At 38.7% G+C, this 17,740-nt stretch overlaps 1 protein-coding gene across 2 annotated transcripts in view; it reads right to left on the bottom strand.

Annotated features, from left to right (window-relative positions):
- TEAD1 (TEA domain transcription factor 1) overlaps positions 1-17,740 on the bottom strand; it is a 220,077-nt gene that overhangs the window by 71,560 nt on the left and 130,777 nt on the right. For both annotated transcript variants that reach the window (XM_050955139.1, XM_050955137.1), the window contains one exon: positions 995-1,059. In XM_050955139.1, the coding sequence (XP_050811096.1) occupies positions 995-1,059 (65 nt within the window). The remainder of the gene's footprint in view (positions 1-994; positions 1,060-17,740) is intronic.

The following is a 17,740-nucleotide window of genomic DNA, read 5'->3' as shown; positions in this document are numbered from 1 at the left end:
TATATTGCTTCCTAATTGACAAAGAACATCACCCGGGGGAAAATGTCACCCAATTCAATGTGCTTTAAATACGAGCATTGGCAGCAGGCCATCTTCGTTTGTGCTGACTCAGCATTACTTTTCACCACAGTACAAAACACTCATTGCGTGCCCTAATAAAAGCCTCTCCCCCATTTCCCCATAACACACACTGATAAGGAGACCTGGAAGCTCGTGCTCAAAACTAAAGGAGGAAAGGGACTGTGTAATTTGCAAACTTTTTACACTAGTGAACCAGTTTAGTAACTTCGACACAAACTTACACAAAGGTTATGTGGGCATTTGTGAGATGGCTAAACGCTGTGACTATAACAATTAAAGGATCTAGTCATATGTGATAACTTAACTGATATGTGATAATCTTCTGAAAAAGATGAAAGACTGGTAGAGGTTTATGCTGACTTACTTATGAACAAAATCTTATTGTGGTTACAGAACAACAGCACCCATAGTTCTTATGGAAACAGCTCTATTTCACCCTATAGCAACCACTGGCCATGAACAGGGAGCATGAGTAGAACGAGTCCTCTGAATACCCATTATTTATTATTTTTCACATCCACAGCTAGTAACTTTCTTGTTTAGGTGAAATGGCCAGACATTTAATTGCTCCATTATTCACCATATGAAAACAATGCTTAAATTCTATATTTTCTTTATATGCAAATGATGCAAGAATTAATATGGCTTATGTTAGTTTGACTTATGAAATGCTCTTTTCACTAAGAGGTAATAGCTGCATATGTAGAGAGATGAATATAGAATGTGGCCAATAAATGGTCACTGAAATGATGAACAGATCAAACAATGGATTTTTAAAAAGCACATACTTCATCATAACAGTGAAATTAAATGCATTATCTCAACAGGGCTGAATCACTGATAGTCACTGCAGCCAAAAATGCCATGTTTTGTCACTCACTGACATGCACACTTTCCAATTGGGTTGTTTTACCTGTTTCCTGGTCCGTGTCTTCCCTGTTCTAAGTTTGATGTATCTGGCTATCAATTCATTCCTACCTGAAATGAAGAAGAATTTACAATGAGGGCCAAACAGCCACAATTCTGTAAATGAAGCTATCACACAGCATGATTTAAAAATATAAGATTTATAAACGTGAGGATAGTCTGATTTTTATATAATCTGATTTTCACTTATAGAAGTGGCATTCATCAATATTTTTATCATTTACTTTTCTTTCCTTAATACAGTACATTACAGACAAGGTATGTGTATATAACAAACAAGGTATACGTATATAAATAAAATATAATCCTACTTGAGTCCTGCAAACACATTAATGGAAACCTCAACTAGACAGTAAAAAGTTGAAGACACATGTCCCAGTGACTGTGCAGCTCTTTAGTGGCTGTAATCCTTGATTCCCACTGTTTTAAGAGAGGGTGGCCGCTTGCTGTGGATTTCTCAAGTTCTGCTCTGTGACTTTAGACAGACACACAGGCCAAAATTTTCAAATGCGAGTTTATAAACTTGGACATCTAAAGGAGCAGATGATTTCCAGAGGATCTAATGACTCTACAACTTCCAAGCTGAAAATCTGGTCTCTTCTTTAGTTAGGATGACCGGTCAGCAAATGTGAAAAATCGGGACAGGGGGTGGGGAGGTAATAGGAGACTGTATAAGAAAAAGACCCAAAAATCGGGACTGTCCCTTTAAAATCAGGACATCTGGTCACCCTATCTTTAGGTCTCCTACCTTTGGAATTCTGGTGTGAGCATTTTGGCTTTAACTACTCTGTGTCTGTTTCCCATGTTTAAAATGAGGCTCAGAAAATATATCCATGCTGAGGTTTAGAGATGATTGGATAATTACTTTGTAAAAGTGCTTTGAGATACTCCAGTGAAAGAAGCTAGGATCCTGATTCAGCAAGGTACTTAGGCACATACTTAACTTTCAGCAAACAAATTCTTGCATTGACCTGCTTAAATAACTTGCTTAATTGAGGACTGTAAGCACACACTTACTTTATTTTAAAACTCTAGTTCAGTTTTAAACAAACATACTCTTTGAACACAGGATTTCAAAGTCTAAAGTTAGTCTGCTTTCTTAGCCAGCGAGCATGGTGTTTAATGCAACTAAAATTTTCTTTAAAAATGTCCATCCTAAACATTACTGACATCAAGGTTAATGAAGTTTCTATGATGTCCTATTCATTTTCACTTTATATTATATAATATAATCTCTACATGATCTGTATTATTCTTGCCATGTTGAACAAATGTTATACTAATTTAGAGTCATGTTTGTGTTAAACACAAGGTAAAGTAAGCAAGGTACCAGTGAGAATGAGAGGACTTAAGTTAAGAGGTTTTTTTTAATTGCAGGTTGAAGACTAAGATATCGGTCTCACCACCCACTGGGTCACTTTGAAGTTAGCTAGCAGGGTGTCTGACTAGAAGGTGCAGTTAGTTGTTATGTCCATATCAGACAGATATCCAAATCTGTATTGGTTTGCTGTTGTGGGGCAGATACAGACATTTTTAAATAAGGAACCTACACTGGAAGGGGCACCTGTTAAATGGAGCATGTAACCAGGGCCACACACAAGTTTTTTGGGCTCGGGTAAAATCTAAAACTAAATCACCCAACTCAAAAAATTATCAGTGCAAAAACACTGAGGGAAGGCTGGCGGGGAGGGAGGCATGTTGGAAAGAGAGCCTCCCCACACTCAGCTACAGGCTTGAAGGGCTGGGCCTGGCTCCACATAGGTGTTGCAACCTGGCACATGGGATCACAGTGCCACTCATGATGGGGGGTGGGCAGCCAGGCCAAACTTGAGTGAGTGATGTTGTGACTTGGCGCATAGGGTTCGGGTGAGCCAAATTTGAATGGCGCTGTGACCCCCTGGCCTAGGTCACAAGCCCAAATTCCATGTGAGTCTAGGGGAAACTGCTCCTTTTGCCCACCCTTTCTGGGAGGGTCTACACATAGCACAATTAATTATTTAACTAGGCTTTCCCCCTGTCGCCCCCCACCACCTTCCACTCTAAACCTAATTTTACATGTCACCTCCAGCACTAGAACACTCCCATCCCTTTTGTCGTTTATTCATATTCTCTGTGCATAGATAGATGAATGTGAAAAGTGGATCGCACTCCCTTTGCTCCCCTTCAGTTTGGGCCTGGACTACATGTCAGAGCTATCTGGAATAAGTAATTACGGTGGTGATGCAAAGTTAGTGACTACATTACAGGACATTTAAGGCCAAACTTCAAAAACCAAATTTTGCACGTGCAAACAGTTACACATTAGCCTAAATCTCCATACACAAAATCAGCAAACTGAGCAGTGAGCTGTCTAATTAGATGGAAAACCTCATCATTAGGCAGGTTGAAAACAGATCCCTGACAGCAATTCTGCAATGCACTATGTCAAGATGGTACATCCTATTTTCAGGGAACAATAGCCCTGTCCTATTATCCTGAGTAATTCTCAAGTATTCTTTGGTGTAAGCCAAAATATATATTAAATTAAAAATTCTGGAAGGAGATTTTAAATGTTACACCACCTACACAATCAAATTGCAACAAAATCAAGAGTAGAAGCAATTACACAATACAACAAAATGGAGAGTCCTTGTCAATCTAGCAATCTTCACACATCTTATATTACTGAGCAAGTTAGCACAAGAGTAAAAGTCCTGCTAATAGTTCTGTCATTCAGAGCCCAAAACATCTCCTCTATGTCACTCTCCCTATGTAGGAGATATGGACTTTTTTTTTTTAAACAGCTACATTATTTTAATTTAAACATTATATAATAATACCCAGAGCCTAGAGCTGACTGCAGCCTGCTTTCTGCAGCCCAGAGCCCCGCCTTCCAACATGGAGAATGATATCTGGTTTCTGTAGCAGCATTCCACGGCCTTAGACAACAACACCAGTTACTCCAAACAACAGAGCTAATTGCACAACTGTTCCATGATTGTCAGCCAGGGAAGGAAAATGGGCCACTATGGTCTAGTTTTGCTCTGAAGCCACAATTCATGGAAAAAACAGCACTAATGTGGTAAAACAGGGAAAAGATCATCCAGAAGTAAAAGGTGGGTGATTGGTCAAGAGACTGACGCCTGAGCAATGGGAAAGAGCAGGGAAAACACAAATAAAACAATGGTTCCAACACACTATATTGCAGATGCATTGGGTCAGCAGCTTCAAGCAACCTTCCCACAATGATCTTGTACCCCTAAACATCCACATTGTCCCTTTAATATGTATTAGGGTAATACAGTGAGTGAAAAACTGCTGAGAAATGAAAAGAGAACATGGAGGGCGAAGGATTAGCACTGCCTTTAATTAGAGAACATGAACAGTGCAAAGGCTCTGGAACCTGGCAAACTTCAGGGAGCCGTGTATGCTTTATCTGTTTGGCCAGGACTTAACAGAGTTGATGTGTTCTTCAGTGTGGCAAGCTGTGAGGAAATTTTACTTAATTTAAGTGCATCTTTTGCTTAAACTAGGGGAGGTGGCCTGCTGTGGAAGCAACGGGAGCCACTTATACATCTTTCAATAAACACATGAATAAAATACTCAGGCCCAGTTCTTCAATGCAACAAGGTATAAAAAAGTTGCCTTAGAGGGAAAGCTGGTGATTCCCATCATGTAAGAAAATCCTTAGTGTAAAGGCAGCGTCACCAGCTCTGTAGCCCCACATTTTGCATTAATGACAGACTTGGTGTGGGGGTAGAGTGCTCTCATCAATCCTTAGCCAATGAAGTAGTCCTCATTAGATCATGGCAGTTGGCGTAAGTCACACTTGAGGAAGGAGCTGTTACACAACTTCAGAATATATATTTGTACCACTGTGTGTAAATATATTTAAAACATGGCCCTTTGCTGATACTCTGGAAGATTACTTATCTAGAGTGAGTTTTTATATTAAGATTAGGCATTGCCTTGAAAATGGAGTTTAGAATGAAAATGGTGCTGGTATCTAGGGGTTGAAAATTTTACCCAATACATACCAGCTCAAGAACTAAATGTATTCATCTGGCCTAAATTCACCAGCACCCCAAGTCATTCCCCCATTCTAAACTATCACCACAGGATACATTTTTATCCTTGGTCAGAGTCAGGGTAAAAGGGAACAGAAAGACGGCTTAAAGTCACTGAGCATGAACTGAGCAGAGCTGATTGAGCCCAAGCTGCCACCTGCCCTGAGGAAAATTTCACTAATCAATAAGCATGAACAATAACACTTCTTAATACACACAAATTATACATTCATTGCGGTATCTAGAATCACAACCCCTCAATATTATCCAAATTGTTGCAGCTGAGATGCAGTAATTCACCTGAAAGAAATTTTAGGCATTTCTATTATTTTATTTAAAACACTGTTATGATCTGTACATAATTCTCCTCTGATCTAATACTGCCACACCCAAGTATTAAAAAATAAGATTTTTTTAAAAATTGTCATGATTTTTAAGTCAAAGTTGGTTTGAGCGTTTAGTGGTCATGTTTTCAAGCTTTTCTCCTCAACCATGAGGGCTAGACACTTTTTTTTTTAAATGAAATTTGTGATGGTCATATAATCACCTGACAGGAGCAGAAGCTTTTAAAAAACCCACCAAATATTGCAAGGCTAATATTCAAACATTGCCCCTAATCTGACTCCTATCAGCACACAAATAGCGATAGCTTGAGTTAAAGTGGTGCTTAAAACTCAAGCTAGCTGGCCCATCCTGGGGCATGGGCGACTAGAGTGCTGCTTCGCAGTTTGGTTGTTCTCTCTCATGTTAGGATAGCTTGATTTTTGCATGAGTGCCATTACTTGAATGTAGTAACGTGAGCTAATAGTTGTAGTGAGACAAGCCCTAAGAGACAGAGCATACAAGATAACCAAGACCTTAAAAATCTTCTAATGCCATAGTTTTCCTTCAGGGGAGAAATGAGCCTCAAGTCTAATTAGGGAAGAAGCTACTTCTGCCTTAGAAGTCTCAATAACATACCAATATCAGTCTAGCCAGTGTTATCTGAGAAGCCTTAACTAACTAAGCCTTTCTTAGACTCCACCTGTAAAATAAACATTGCCTAATACATGAAAGGAACTAGAACTCTTCAAATATAAGTTTAGGGCCTTTGTGTTATCTGCCAAGCAACACATTCTCTCTTTTTCCAAAATCAGACTGGGTCAGAAACTGACCAAACATGGAAATGGAGGGAATTTTAAGGAAGCAAAGGCAAGACAGGATATTCCTAAAACACACCCTGTCTTTGTGAAGTAGCAAGAGGCTGAAACAAAATGGGACTCAAGGAACCCCCTACACCAGATATTAGAAATCCTAGGAGTTGCAAAGTGTCCCTGATTAGATACGTATGTGCTTCTCCAAGAAGAGTATGTTTGTGGTAATGTTTTCTCCATCTTTCTCCTAACAGGTGAAAAATAATATTTATAGAGATTGCCAAGTGGAAAAGAAGCCTCACGCTCATGAACTGGAAATGTTCTATTCCTTCTTGTCTTTTGTTATGAGAATCAGTCTCCTCCTTGGAATTTTTTGGTTCAGGTATCAGACAGTCTTGGGAAGGTGCCAGTGAGATAAGGTACATCTCCAAAGCAGAGCAATCTTACTGAGCCTATTCCAAGGGATATGGAGACTGGAGGAAAAGCCTCCCTTCCTCAGAAAGGGCCAAGACCATGAGGGATTAAATTTCATTTTTTTAAAAGAATGTTTGATGTGGGTTTGTTTAAAAAAGAAAATCCAAGTTTGTAGGCTTCTTCCACACCCACCTGAAAAATAAGGTTTAAAAAAAAATTACAAGTTGTCCCTTGTTTGATACAGTGGAAGATACCTTTTAAAACTAGAGCAATATTTTGTACTCATTCTAGAAACTACTTGGAAAACAGTAGCATATCAAACTTTTCTCCCTGCGGAGTTAGGAAGACATTAGTGCATTAGTTATATTTGGAACAAATTTGAAATATTTCTTTCACAGCCATGAGGGTTAGTGACTTTTTTTATTTAAATGAAAGATTAAATTACATGGAAGTTGACAGCAATCACTCTGAAGAGATTTCTATTCTCCACAGGAAAGCAGAATTTTCAAATCCTTCTGATATAAGCATGCTATACCATGCAAAGAAAACGCTTAATAATTGTGGCACTAGCAGACACTATTATTATGCAGCATATACTTACACACACAAATATACCACATGAATGGAGCAACATTCTGTTTTCAAAATATTTTTATCTTCAAATAGTCGTGAAAAGAATATTTTCCATAATTCACACTTCACAATTCAGTTGAAATTCATACACCCACACTGAAACTCAGCTGCAGAGCCTCAGCTGGGGTAAATTGCCACAGAGCTAGGACAATTTGTACCAGTGGTGGATCTGCCCCATAAACTGGCAGGCCAGGTTATATTCCATTCTCTAGGCATGATCTATCATTCCAGTATTATGCTGAAATCAGTCGAGTTACACCAGCGCAGAACTGGAAGAAATGCAGGGATGAACCGTGCCCTCTAGCTTTATAGCTGCAGCGCAGTGTGGAGTTTTTCAATCCCTTTATTTGGAAAGTTAATGACACAAATTAAAACATAGCACCCAAAGCCCATGATAATAGCTGCCTTCAAAATGTGTGTGCTAATAGTAAGTACAGAAAATTAAAACATTTATTAACTTGAAAATGGGTAGGGAATGAAAAAAGTTCTCATAATCAGTAGCAAAATAGAAGTAATTAGAATGAAAAAATAAGCAAACTTGAGATTCCTCTTTTTATGTGACTATACGTTGTTAATTTCCCCAAATAACAAATTTTCCTTGACTGAGGACGGAATGCCAAATCCTTATGCGAGACCTCTTACAAACTTCACTTGGACAATTCACGTAAGTAAAGGAAGCAGGATTTGGCCTCTTTGTTTTGCTTGCTCCAGATACCATTGAAGCTAATGAGAGTTTTTTCACTGACTCCAGTGGGAGGTGGATTGGGCTCTATTTGCTGTTTTGCTCTATAAGAACTTGATTCTGAGTACACCTCATTGATGGCAGTGGGAGTTGAGGGTGCTCAGCACTTCACATGAGTAGTCAGCACTTTGCAGGATTGAGCCCTGAACTTTTCCACTCCATTTTGCAAGCATAAAATGAAGCTCTCGGAGCATTTGTCCAAAAGTGTATGTGGTGTTTTCTAAAGACACTGTAAAGCTAAGTTAACTAACAAGAAGTGTCTTGTAGATAAAAGTCAAGAACTGGTTAAACAGTTTAAACGCGCATGTAAGACATCCTCTATTTAAACGTTATGGGCAAATCTATTTTAAGCTTTTAAAAATATTAAGGGCAGGTGTTTAAGTCATCCACATACTGAGTTTTAAGAAGGCTTAGCGTAGGGGGTTGGGCTCTGCTTCCTATGCAGGCAGCATTTTGTTCAGACAAGCTTACTGCAGAAGGTCATGTGACATAGGCCAAATAAACAGCATCTGGGGATTTTCAATTACAGACCTTCACCCAGCATGCCTGCACTGTAATCTCTACCAGATGAGGCTCAGGCCTCACTATTTTCAATAATTCACACACTGTGTACACATAACATGACAATAAGGGCATTCATGCAACCGCCTGATTCGCACATCAAAGCTCCCAAATGGCCAGCTGTAAGCATGCTTACTGCTGAATAATTCATTCTTTTCACAGGCTTGAAAAAACGCTCAGCAGGAGTTGGCAAGCTTGTGTTCTTTCCTGTGTGGTATGCTAAACTCAAATTTTGAAAGAGGTACAGGCCCACTAAAAAGAGTCAGAGATCCAACCATTTGAACATACATTTGTGAGCATTCAGATGGTCGCTTTAAAAAAGCAATCAACTAAACAAGCTAAAGTTCCAAGTGGAGGAGAAGGAGATAAGACTTAAAAATAAAACAGCTCTTCTAATGTAAGATTTCTGTATTGCATAAATTATACGAACATGAATATCTCATACTCATCAGATGCTTAACAGTTTACAAATTCACCTAACTTAACATTTCCGTCTATCCAGCATAGTTTTTTCTACTGTATCACAATATGGGTTTTATTTCACTTGTATATAAAATATGAAAAATGCAAAAACACAGAAGCCAACCTTGAAAGTCCTGAGTAGGGTTCTTATACAACTGGACATAAATAAATCCTTTCTCTGTTTGAATTTTTAACAACTTATTTGGAATTTTGCAGCTATATATTTCTAAGCATTCAGCTCACTATGTCTTTTGATAATACTGACAAATTACTGCACAAAATTTGGCAGATTCTAATTACTTTTTGTGCTATTTTTCTATATACTAAAGCACTATTTCCTAAAGAAATAGCCTGTTCCATAGTATCAAGTTTTCTTATCTGTCAATCAACTCCAGAACCAGCAGGATCAGCTAGTTGTGACCTCCCCGCAAAGCAAACACATGCTGCTTACCAGCTGTGGACTGTATATTTTTACACCCTTTCTCTATCATTCAGAATGGTTTCCTCTTAATCACAATAATCCCAAAAGTGCTAAAACATATCAATCGTCCTTTAAGCCCTGCCTACAAAAGGCCAGCCGTCCTGCCTTTATGGGCTTGTCCAACAGCAGCTGATACTTCATTCAACTACAAATCCAATTTAGCAGTTACAAGAGGTTTAGCATCCCTGGAAAAATATTGGTGTTGATCCTTTGCTCTTAAGTCAGCAAATATTCCTCTGCCATATTGTTTTGCTTTTTCTGTCATATTTGCATTTCAGATGAATTTCCCTAAGTGACTCCAACAGAATTTAACCTCTGAGCTGACAATATTTATAGCCAATCAAATAGAGATTTTTCAAATTCATTTACAACAGTTACAGAAATATAAAGCTATTAATATTCTAAGTGTTACCAAGTTGTAACAATTATTCACTCAAAATCATAAATCACATTTCATATAGATTAACTGTAAAACAAATTATTTGCTATATTCCTGTGGTGAAGTTGCTAGTGATCTTTCACTTTTACATGGAAGATAATTTGAATTTCCAAATTATCTGATGAATACAAACATTTAAATTCCCTGCTTCGTTTGCTATTTAAAAACAGCACCATAAATACAGTGCTTCACAAAACAAAGATGGAGTCCCTGTCCAGGCAGTTTACAATTAAAGAGCCAGATTCTGAAAAGCCATTTTGCAAATCAATGGGATCACATGCCTAGAGCTTGATTAGCACTTCACAATGTGAGTTGGGGCAGAGCATAGTTGTGCTGCCCTAGGAATAGAATAGGCACCTGCTCCCCCCTGGTTCCACAGGGAAAGTAATCTGCACCATACCTATACCTGGCAGATAATATTCCTTCCTCTGTGTTCACTCATCATTGCAAGGCTGAAACCAATGTTCTGTCCATGCCCCAACCCATATCCTCTCTTGTGCAGATGGGGGACAGTGGATCAATGGCTGCTTTTTCCCCTAAATTGTGACCTGTGTAGGCTGCCAACATAGGGAAGTAATGGGATGTCTTACATACCCTTATTCCCTCCATGGACACACAAGCCAGCTCATGAGTGAACCCATAAGGATGTGCAGAATGTGACCCTAAATTTGTACAGGAACAACAGGAGGAAGAGATAGAGATAGAGATAGGAAGGAGTTGTGAGAACACTATGATCATGGGGTACTTAAGGCGGGTGCTGTTTGTGTCATAAGAGTCATCTGAGTTAGTTTTTATATTTTTTTAAATATTAAGATAAGCCTTTAAAGTTTAATTATATGCAAATGAACTGCTAGGAAAGCGTACTGTAAAAATGGGTACCCCAGCACGACAGGACAAGGAAAAGGCCCAGGAAATAGAATAATATAAACAAATCTCCTGGATGGTGACGGACTAATACTGATAACTTATTGAAGTTATGAAACAATTATGTTCCTAAAGAAAAGAGCTTTTTATGGTTCTTGGTTATTTAAAAAATAGCCAAAACCCTAGTAATCTCAGATTTAAGCAGTAACACAAAATAATTTACAAAGCAAAAGGGAGATGACCTAACAGGATACATGGAATAATTATCCTTTTAATATTAGGCCTTGCACTCAATAGCTTGTTATTTATCCCAGCTTCAGTTTTAAAGACTTTTTTTATTAAGTAACCACAAACACATCTGGTTCAAAAAGGTCTTCAGTGACACAAATGAGATGCATTGGATTCTGCTTGGCATGTTTTCAAATAATGGAATATTCAATACAAGCAATGTTTATTTCATGTGGGTTTCAAATTTTATTCTTTTCTTTTGGGTCTTTAAAGCACACCCAGAACAAATATTTCAAAGAAAGCAAAGAATGGTATAGAGAAGTTTGAGCTTGTTTAAATGCCAATTCATTAGATTAATATTTTGTCAATGTCACTTGACCCAACAAAAGATGCACTTATAATTTACTATACGCCTGGTTTAATTAAAATTCAACACGTCAACAAAGCTATATTGAATTCATTTGCCACCTTGTAATTATATCGTTTGCTACATACTATAAAATGTATTTTATTAGATCCATAAAAATGCACTTAAAACAAATGGCAATTTATAGGTTTCAGAATATCCAATGAAAGAGAAAGAAATTCCCAAACCTGCCCTTTGCACCTAAATGGATCAGCTACAAGATTATATAAAACGTACATATCCTTAATTTGACATACTACAGAGCTATTATTGTTTTTGCTACTATGATAGGAAATCTTAGCAACCTAGTTGTGAGCAGCTTAAGTGATATTCATGTTACCTTAGCGAATGTAGAATTATTGTATTACTTTTTGTAGTGGTGCTAATATTGCATGGCACAAACAGGTTAAAAACAAGATGACTTTTGCCCAAAGCCACTATACACAGACAATAGAGTGGCTGAACTGTCATGCATGATGGATGAGTTAAGGGGATTAAAACCACTATTTGCATCACAATAGATAAAAATTAGCAAAATAGAATTTCTCAGTAGGTGGTTTCAGTTCTGTTTGCTCCCTTGAGGAAAGAGAAGGTCCATTTTTGGAGGAATTACAGTTGATTTAAATAATATTAATGTGCAGAGGTTAAATTTTAGGTGCTGATTTTCCTTCTATGGGTAGTCCTTAAGAATGATGAAGTAAATGTCATACTAACAGTTAAAAAAAAGCAACATTTTTAGTTCCATAAGAAATATTTAAATTCTGTGATTTTTTTACATGACAAAATGTTTTAAGATTACATTTAAATTGTATGTGTTGGTTTTTGATATTTGCTCTTTAATTTTTGCACATATATAACCTGCATATGCAAGAAAGTATAAAATATGAGGAATGTAAACTGACTATAATGCAAATATATTTATTTAAGAAACACTCATTCAGGTATTGTAAAGTTTGCACATAGTGCTTTCTTGAGTTTCAAATCCATGATTATGACTCAGCAACTGAAAAAGTGAGATGTTCAAATTAACCCATATGTATTTCTTTCAATTATATTTATAGCACATGGTGGTAGTGTCTAGAGATTCGAAAGCTCACAGTACAAAACAGCATAATGAAAGGCTTGCTTTTTGCTGTAACTTCAAGAATTGACAAACAAAAGAGAAAATATATATGACTAAGATAACAATGAAAACACATACGGTATGGAAGTGCAAAAAGTGTTGACATAACAAGAGAACACACCCACTTGGGTGAAGTGAAGACTCCTGCTGAGGCCACTCCTACAGAAGGAAGTTACAACAGAGGAACTCAGGCCTGAATTAAGGTGGTTGTGAGAAATCTGTCCTTCCCCTGAGATTTGTCTGTTAAATACAAGCACACAGTTTTGAAAGTAATGGAGCATGGATGACGCATACAAAGGTTTAGCAGCCAGTGAGCAGCATGTTTGAAAAATGTCATTGCACAGCCAAATGTGTCCTTGCACATATGTTTACACCGCCAGTGGTGATCCATGGTCTAATTGGTAATACATTCTGCTGTATATTATAGTGACATTAATGCAGAACAGAGCCATGGCATTATGGAGGTAGATTTCTTCCAAGGACGATATTACAAATGGAAAAAACTGTGACATGATTTTTCAGTTCAGCATTTACTATAACAAGATTGTAAGGGAGCTGGTCACTTCCCTCGTTTAGTGATTCCAATTCTGACCAAATTCAATGGCTCTTTAAACAAGGTAAATATCAGATGCCTCAGCTAAGGACTGTTGTGCCTATCTTATTGCTCTGGGCAGGGGATTAATTTACATAAGATTGATGACGGTGTGAGCTGCCTTCCTTTCCAGCCCCTCAGATTCTATAGTCCTGGCTGTTGCTCCCAGTTGTTTGCAAAAGCTGTTTATTTAGCTTATGAATTATTTGGTGTAGTGAAGATGTTGTGTGTTCACAACAGGTGCAAATAGGTATTTAAACATACATTATGTCAAGTGCTTCGGTCTCCGTTTACATGTGATGACAGGTTCTGACAGCATATGGGCCAAGTTGAGAAACATTTGACCAAGGTATGAAAGATACTGAGAATTATCCAACCCTTGGTTTTCTAGTTATTTCACAGACACAAAGTAACACCTTGAAGAGATTTTATAGCTAGAAATATAGTTCTAGCTTCAGTATAAAAAATATTTGCTCCTATTTATGAACCAATACAAGAGATTCACAAACATACCTAAACTAGGGAATATTTCATCTCTTTTATCTTAAACAGAAAAAAGATTAGACTTGGACTTTACCTCCAGATACAATATGAGCCTTTCCAGGATCATCCTGTGTCTGCTTCCTTAATACCAGCCCTACACACCATTAACCCCATCCTGTGCCATTTGATGTAAAATAAGCAGCTGCAAGGTATCCCTAGATGTACGGCAGGATTCCATCCTGAAGGGAGAGGGAAAGCATGATCCTTTTATTACTTAGGTAAGGAAACTGAATGTGCTGTTGCAAAACTCAAGATGCTACTCCTTACTGTAAAGTATGGCTTCGAGAGTTAGCACTGCAGAGCTAAGTAAAGGACAGTTACCTGTTCCATAACCGGTGATCTTCGAGATGTGTTGCTCAGGTGTATTCCACAGTAGGTGTGCGTGCATGCCATATGCACCAGTGCTGGACGTTTTTCCCTTAGCAGTAGCCGTAGAGGGGAGAACTGGAGCACAACCCTGGAGTGATGCCTCTATATCGCGCTATAAGGGGAGCTGCGCACTCCCCTCACCCTCGGTTCCTTCTTGCCAGACAACTCTGACAGGTAAGGCACACCTTTATTTTGCTGACTAGTACATGCTTGTAAATTACTTTGTCAGAAAGTATAAGGGCGCAGTTCATTCAAATAATGTGAGTGATTGGAAAAAACTGGTTACCTTCCTTCCATAACTGTTGTTCTTTGAGATGTGCTGCTCATGTCTATTCCATGCTAGATGTGTGTGCGCCGACATGCATAATCAGAGATTTTTGCCTTAGCGGTATCTCTAATGTCGGCAGTGGCGCCTTCTGGAATACTGTGCTAATGTGTAGGTATGTTAGGCACCACTGGCCCTACGCCCTCTCAGTTCCTTCTTCCCAGCAACTCCAACAGAGGCGCAGGAGGGCAGGTAATGGATTGAATATGAGCAAAGCATCTCGAAGAACAACAGTTACAAAAAGGTAGGTAACCCTTTTTTCTTCTTGGAGTGCTTGCTCATGTTGATTCCATTCTAGATGACTCCTATGCACTATCTATGGTGGTGGGCTACGAGTTCACGGCCGTGCAGCTCGCAACACTGCTCTACCAAAGCCAGCGTTGTCACAGGCCTGCTGGGTAAGTGCCTAATGAGACATAAACATGTGGATGGGCGACCAGGTAGCGGCCATGCTGATGTCTAAAATCGGCACCTGGGCCAGGAAGGCAGGCAACGAGGCATGCACCGTGGTCAAGTGCGCAGTGACAATCACCGGTGGAGGCATTTGCACCAGATCATAGCAGAAATGGATGCAGATGGTGATCCATGACGAAATTCTCTGGGCAGACACCGAAAAGCCTTTCATCCTGTCTGCCACCATGACAAACAACTGTGTCGTCTTATGGAATGACTTGGTCCTTTCTATGCAAAAGACCAGCACCCTCCTGATGTCCAGAGAGTGCAATCTGCACTCTTCTTCTGACTCATGAAGTCTTGGAAAGAAGACCGGTAAGCATATGTCCTGGCTTGCATAAAAACCTGTGAAACTACAATCTATGTACAAAGCTAACAACAACGAAAGTTAGAGAGAAAATTGCTATCCACTTGTAAGGCAAGGGGAAGGTGCTCCGACGAACCATAATGGGAGGTAAGAAGGAACTGAGAGGGCGTAGGGGCAGCAGCGCCTAATATACCGACGCATGAGTGTGGCACTCAAGGGGGTGCCTCAGCTGGCCCTATGGATACTACTAAGGCAAAAATCGCAGGCGACTGTGCACGTGGGTCTGCACACACCTAGAATGGAATGGACATGAGTAAGCACTCAAAGAAGATCCTCTCTTTTGTTTTGTTTTTGGTTAAACAGGCAGCTGAATTACCATGCTATGCCCTACGCAATTTATAAACAAACCTTACATATGCATGATGTGACATGGGAGAAATTAAAGAAAGAATGGTTTGGGGGCTAAGGTATTGCTGGCCTGGGATACAGGAACTTGGGTTCAATGCCCAACTCTGTGTCTCCATTTCTCATCTGTAGCAGAGGGGTAAGTACTTCACTACCTCTCCAGATTACTGTGAGATTCATTAATGTGTGGGATATTAGTATACTCTGGTGACAGGTGACATAAGAGAACCTAGACAGAAATGCAGGTAGGCACAGAATGCAGATCAGTACATACATTTTTATCCATAAAAAGAACAGGTAACTAGTCAATATCTGCAATGAAAACTGGGCTGTAGGGAAATGAGTATTAGAATCCTCTAGTTTGTAGCTTTCTCACAGAGACCTACTGAGTAAAACAGCAACATGAAAGATCAATGCTACTTCCCACATGATGTATCTCCCTTCTACTTGCGTTCCTTTCAGCATGGTTATCACACTAAATGGTTTTAGCAAACAGTAACTAAAAATGCTGACAGCAACAATTGATGTTTCAAGATGAGCGGAAGGATTCCATTTAATGGTTTAGACGTGCCTTACTGGGGATGGGGTGGGGGCTGAATCAGATCGAGGACAGAGGATGAAATGTTCCAGTATAATCACCCTCGTTATGATCACCAGAACTATAGTAGTTATGCTGGCAGGAGCTGCAAACATGGTAACCTCATGTAACAACAATAAAGAGGAATTTAAGTATAAATGCAGAGATTTGGAATGGCATTATACATCTTTTTAGGTCAGTTACAGATCTTTTGCCCCTCTCAGTTTGCTCCGGTAATCTTACTGCTTATTTACTTAGTCAAATAATATAGTTACTTGCACCCTTTATTGCATATAGTGATGGGGTTCTGTTTGGTTTTTTTCTGGGTATTTTTCCTCTTGGAATTTGATACTTTTTAACCTCAAAACCAGTTAGTAATCAAACATTCTAGACCAGAAAAACTAATCCTTCCACTGCCTTCCCTGCTCCCCACGTGCTCCTGCGGGGTAGTAATCTGCTACTTGTTCCTCTGTTACACACTGATTCAGCTCTGCAGAACTCTGGCTCCACCCATTCTCTTCCCCTCTCTCCACTCTCTTGTTTACCCTTATGCACCACACCCAGTGAGGTTGTTTGGGGCCTGAGAGGGTGTGTGTTAGTCCCACTTATGCCCCTGCATGGCTGCATAGGCGAGGGCACAGTCAAGCTCCTTGATCTGAATCTTACACATTTCAGTACTAAAACAGAAGGTCAGAATGATAATTATTCTAGTTACACTGGTGTAAATCCAGAGTAGCTCCATTGACTACAGCAGAGTTACTCCAGATTTACAAGGAGATTGAAATCTGCTTTATACATACCAGATTAGTATGCAAGTCTGCAAACACAGGAAAAAGATCAAGCTACCTTGCTGTGTCCTAGCATACAAACCAATGCATAGACTTATATATTTTAAGATTAAAGTATTCACTTAGCTTTGCAAAAATATTTGTCTTACAAACATCTATACACTTTATCATATTACATTTCAATCTTAATTACTGTGGTTTGAACATGAGTCATAAACAGAGCTGCTCTTTACATTTCTCCACAGCTTCCATAAGAATTTTACTGATGTGTCCATTCTCTTCAGCCTGGAAACAGAAATCTATCCTTTAAATATAGTGTATTGTCTGGCAAAAAGAGCAACTGATAAAACCATAGATCTATCGTCTACAGCTTAAGGATGTACTGTGCCAGCCACCACTTGTACCTAAGCCACTGATGTACGGTTCCTAAAAAGATACATTTTAGAGATTTAAATAAATAAATATTTCTATTCATAGTTCTCCCAAGGCATCCTATATGATGATGGGTAGAACTATTGTAGTATACACATATAAGGGGTCTGAATTAAGGTTTCATAGACAACCTTAATTTTGGCATTTCCCAACATTAGAAGGCTTAACTTTACAATATTAACATTCTTTTAACACTGCATGTGTACAAACAAACACACTAATTTGAACCATGGTTTGATTCTCCTTAGGACGTAAAAATGACTGAAATAAAAACATGCTTAGTTATCTTAAAGGCTCACAAAAGCTTATATAAAGGCATTAAAAACAAGAGATTTAAAACAATATATTTATTAAAAGCAAAATTAAAGATAGTTTCTGGTGCTGTTGATACAGTGATGAGTTTTCTGTT

The sequence above is a fragment of the Gopherus flavomarginatus genome, chromosome 5 (assembly GCF_025201925.1).
Source record: "Gopherus flavomarginatus isolate rGopFla2 chromosome 5, rGopFla2.mat.asm, whole genome shotgun sequence".
In the NCBI taxonomy this organism is placed as follows: domain Eukaryota; kingdom Metazoa; phylum Chordata; order Testudines; family Testudinidae; genus Gopherus; species Gopherus flavomarginatus.
The sequence above is the reverse complement of the archived record's forward strand: the minus strand, read 5'-3'. Positions and strand labels throughout refer to the sequence as shown.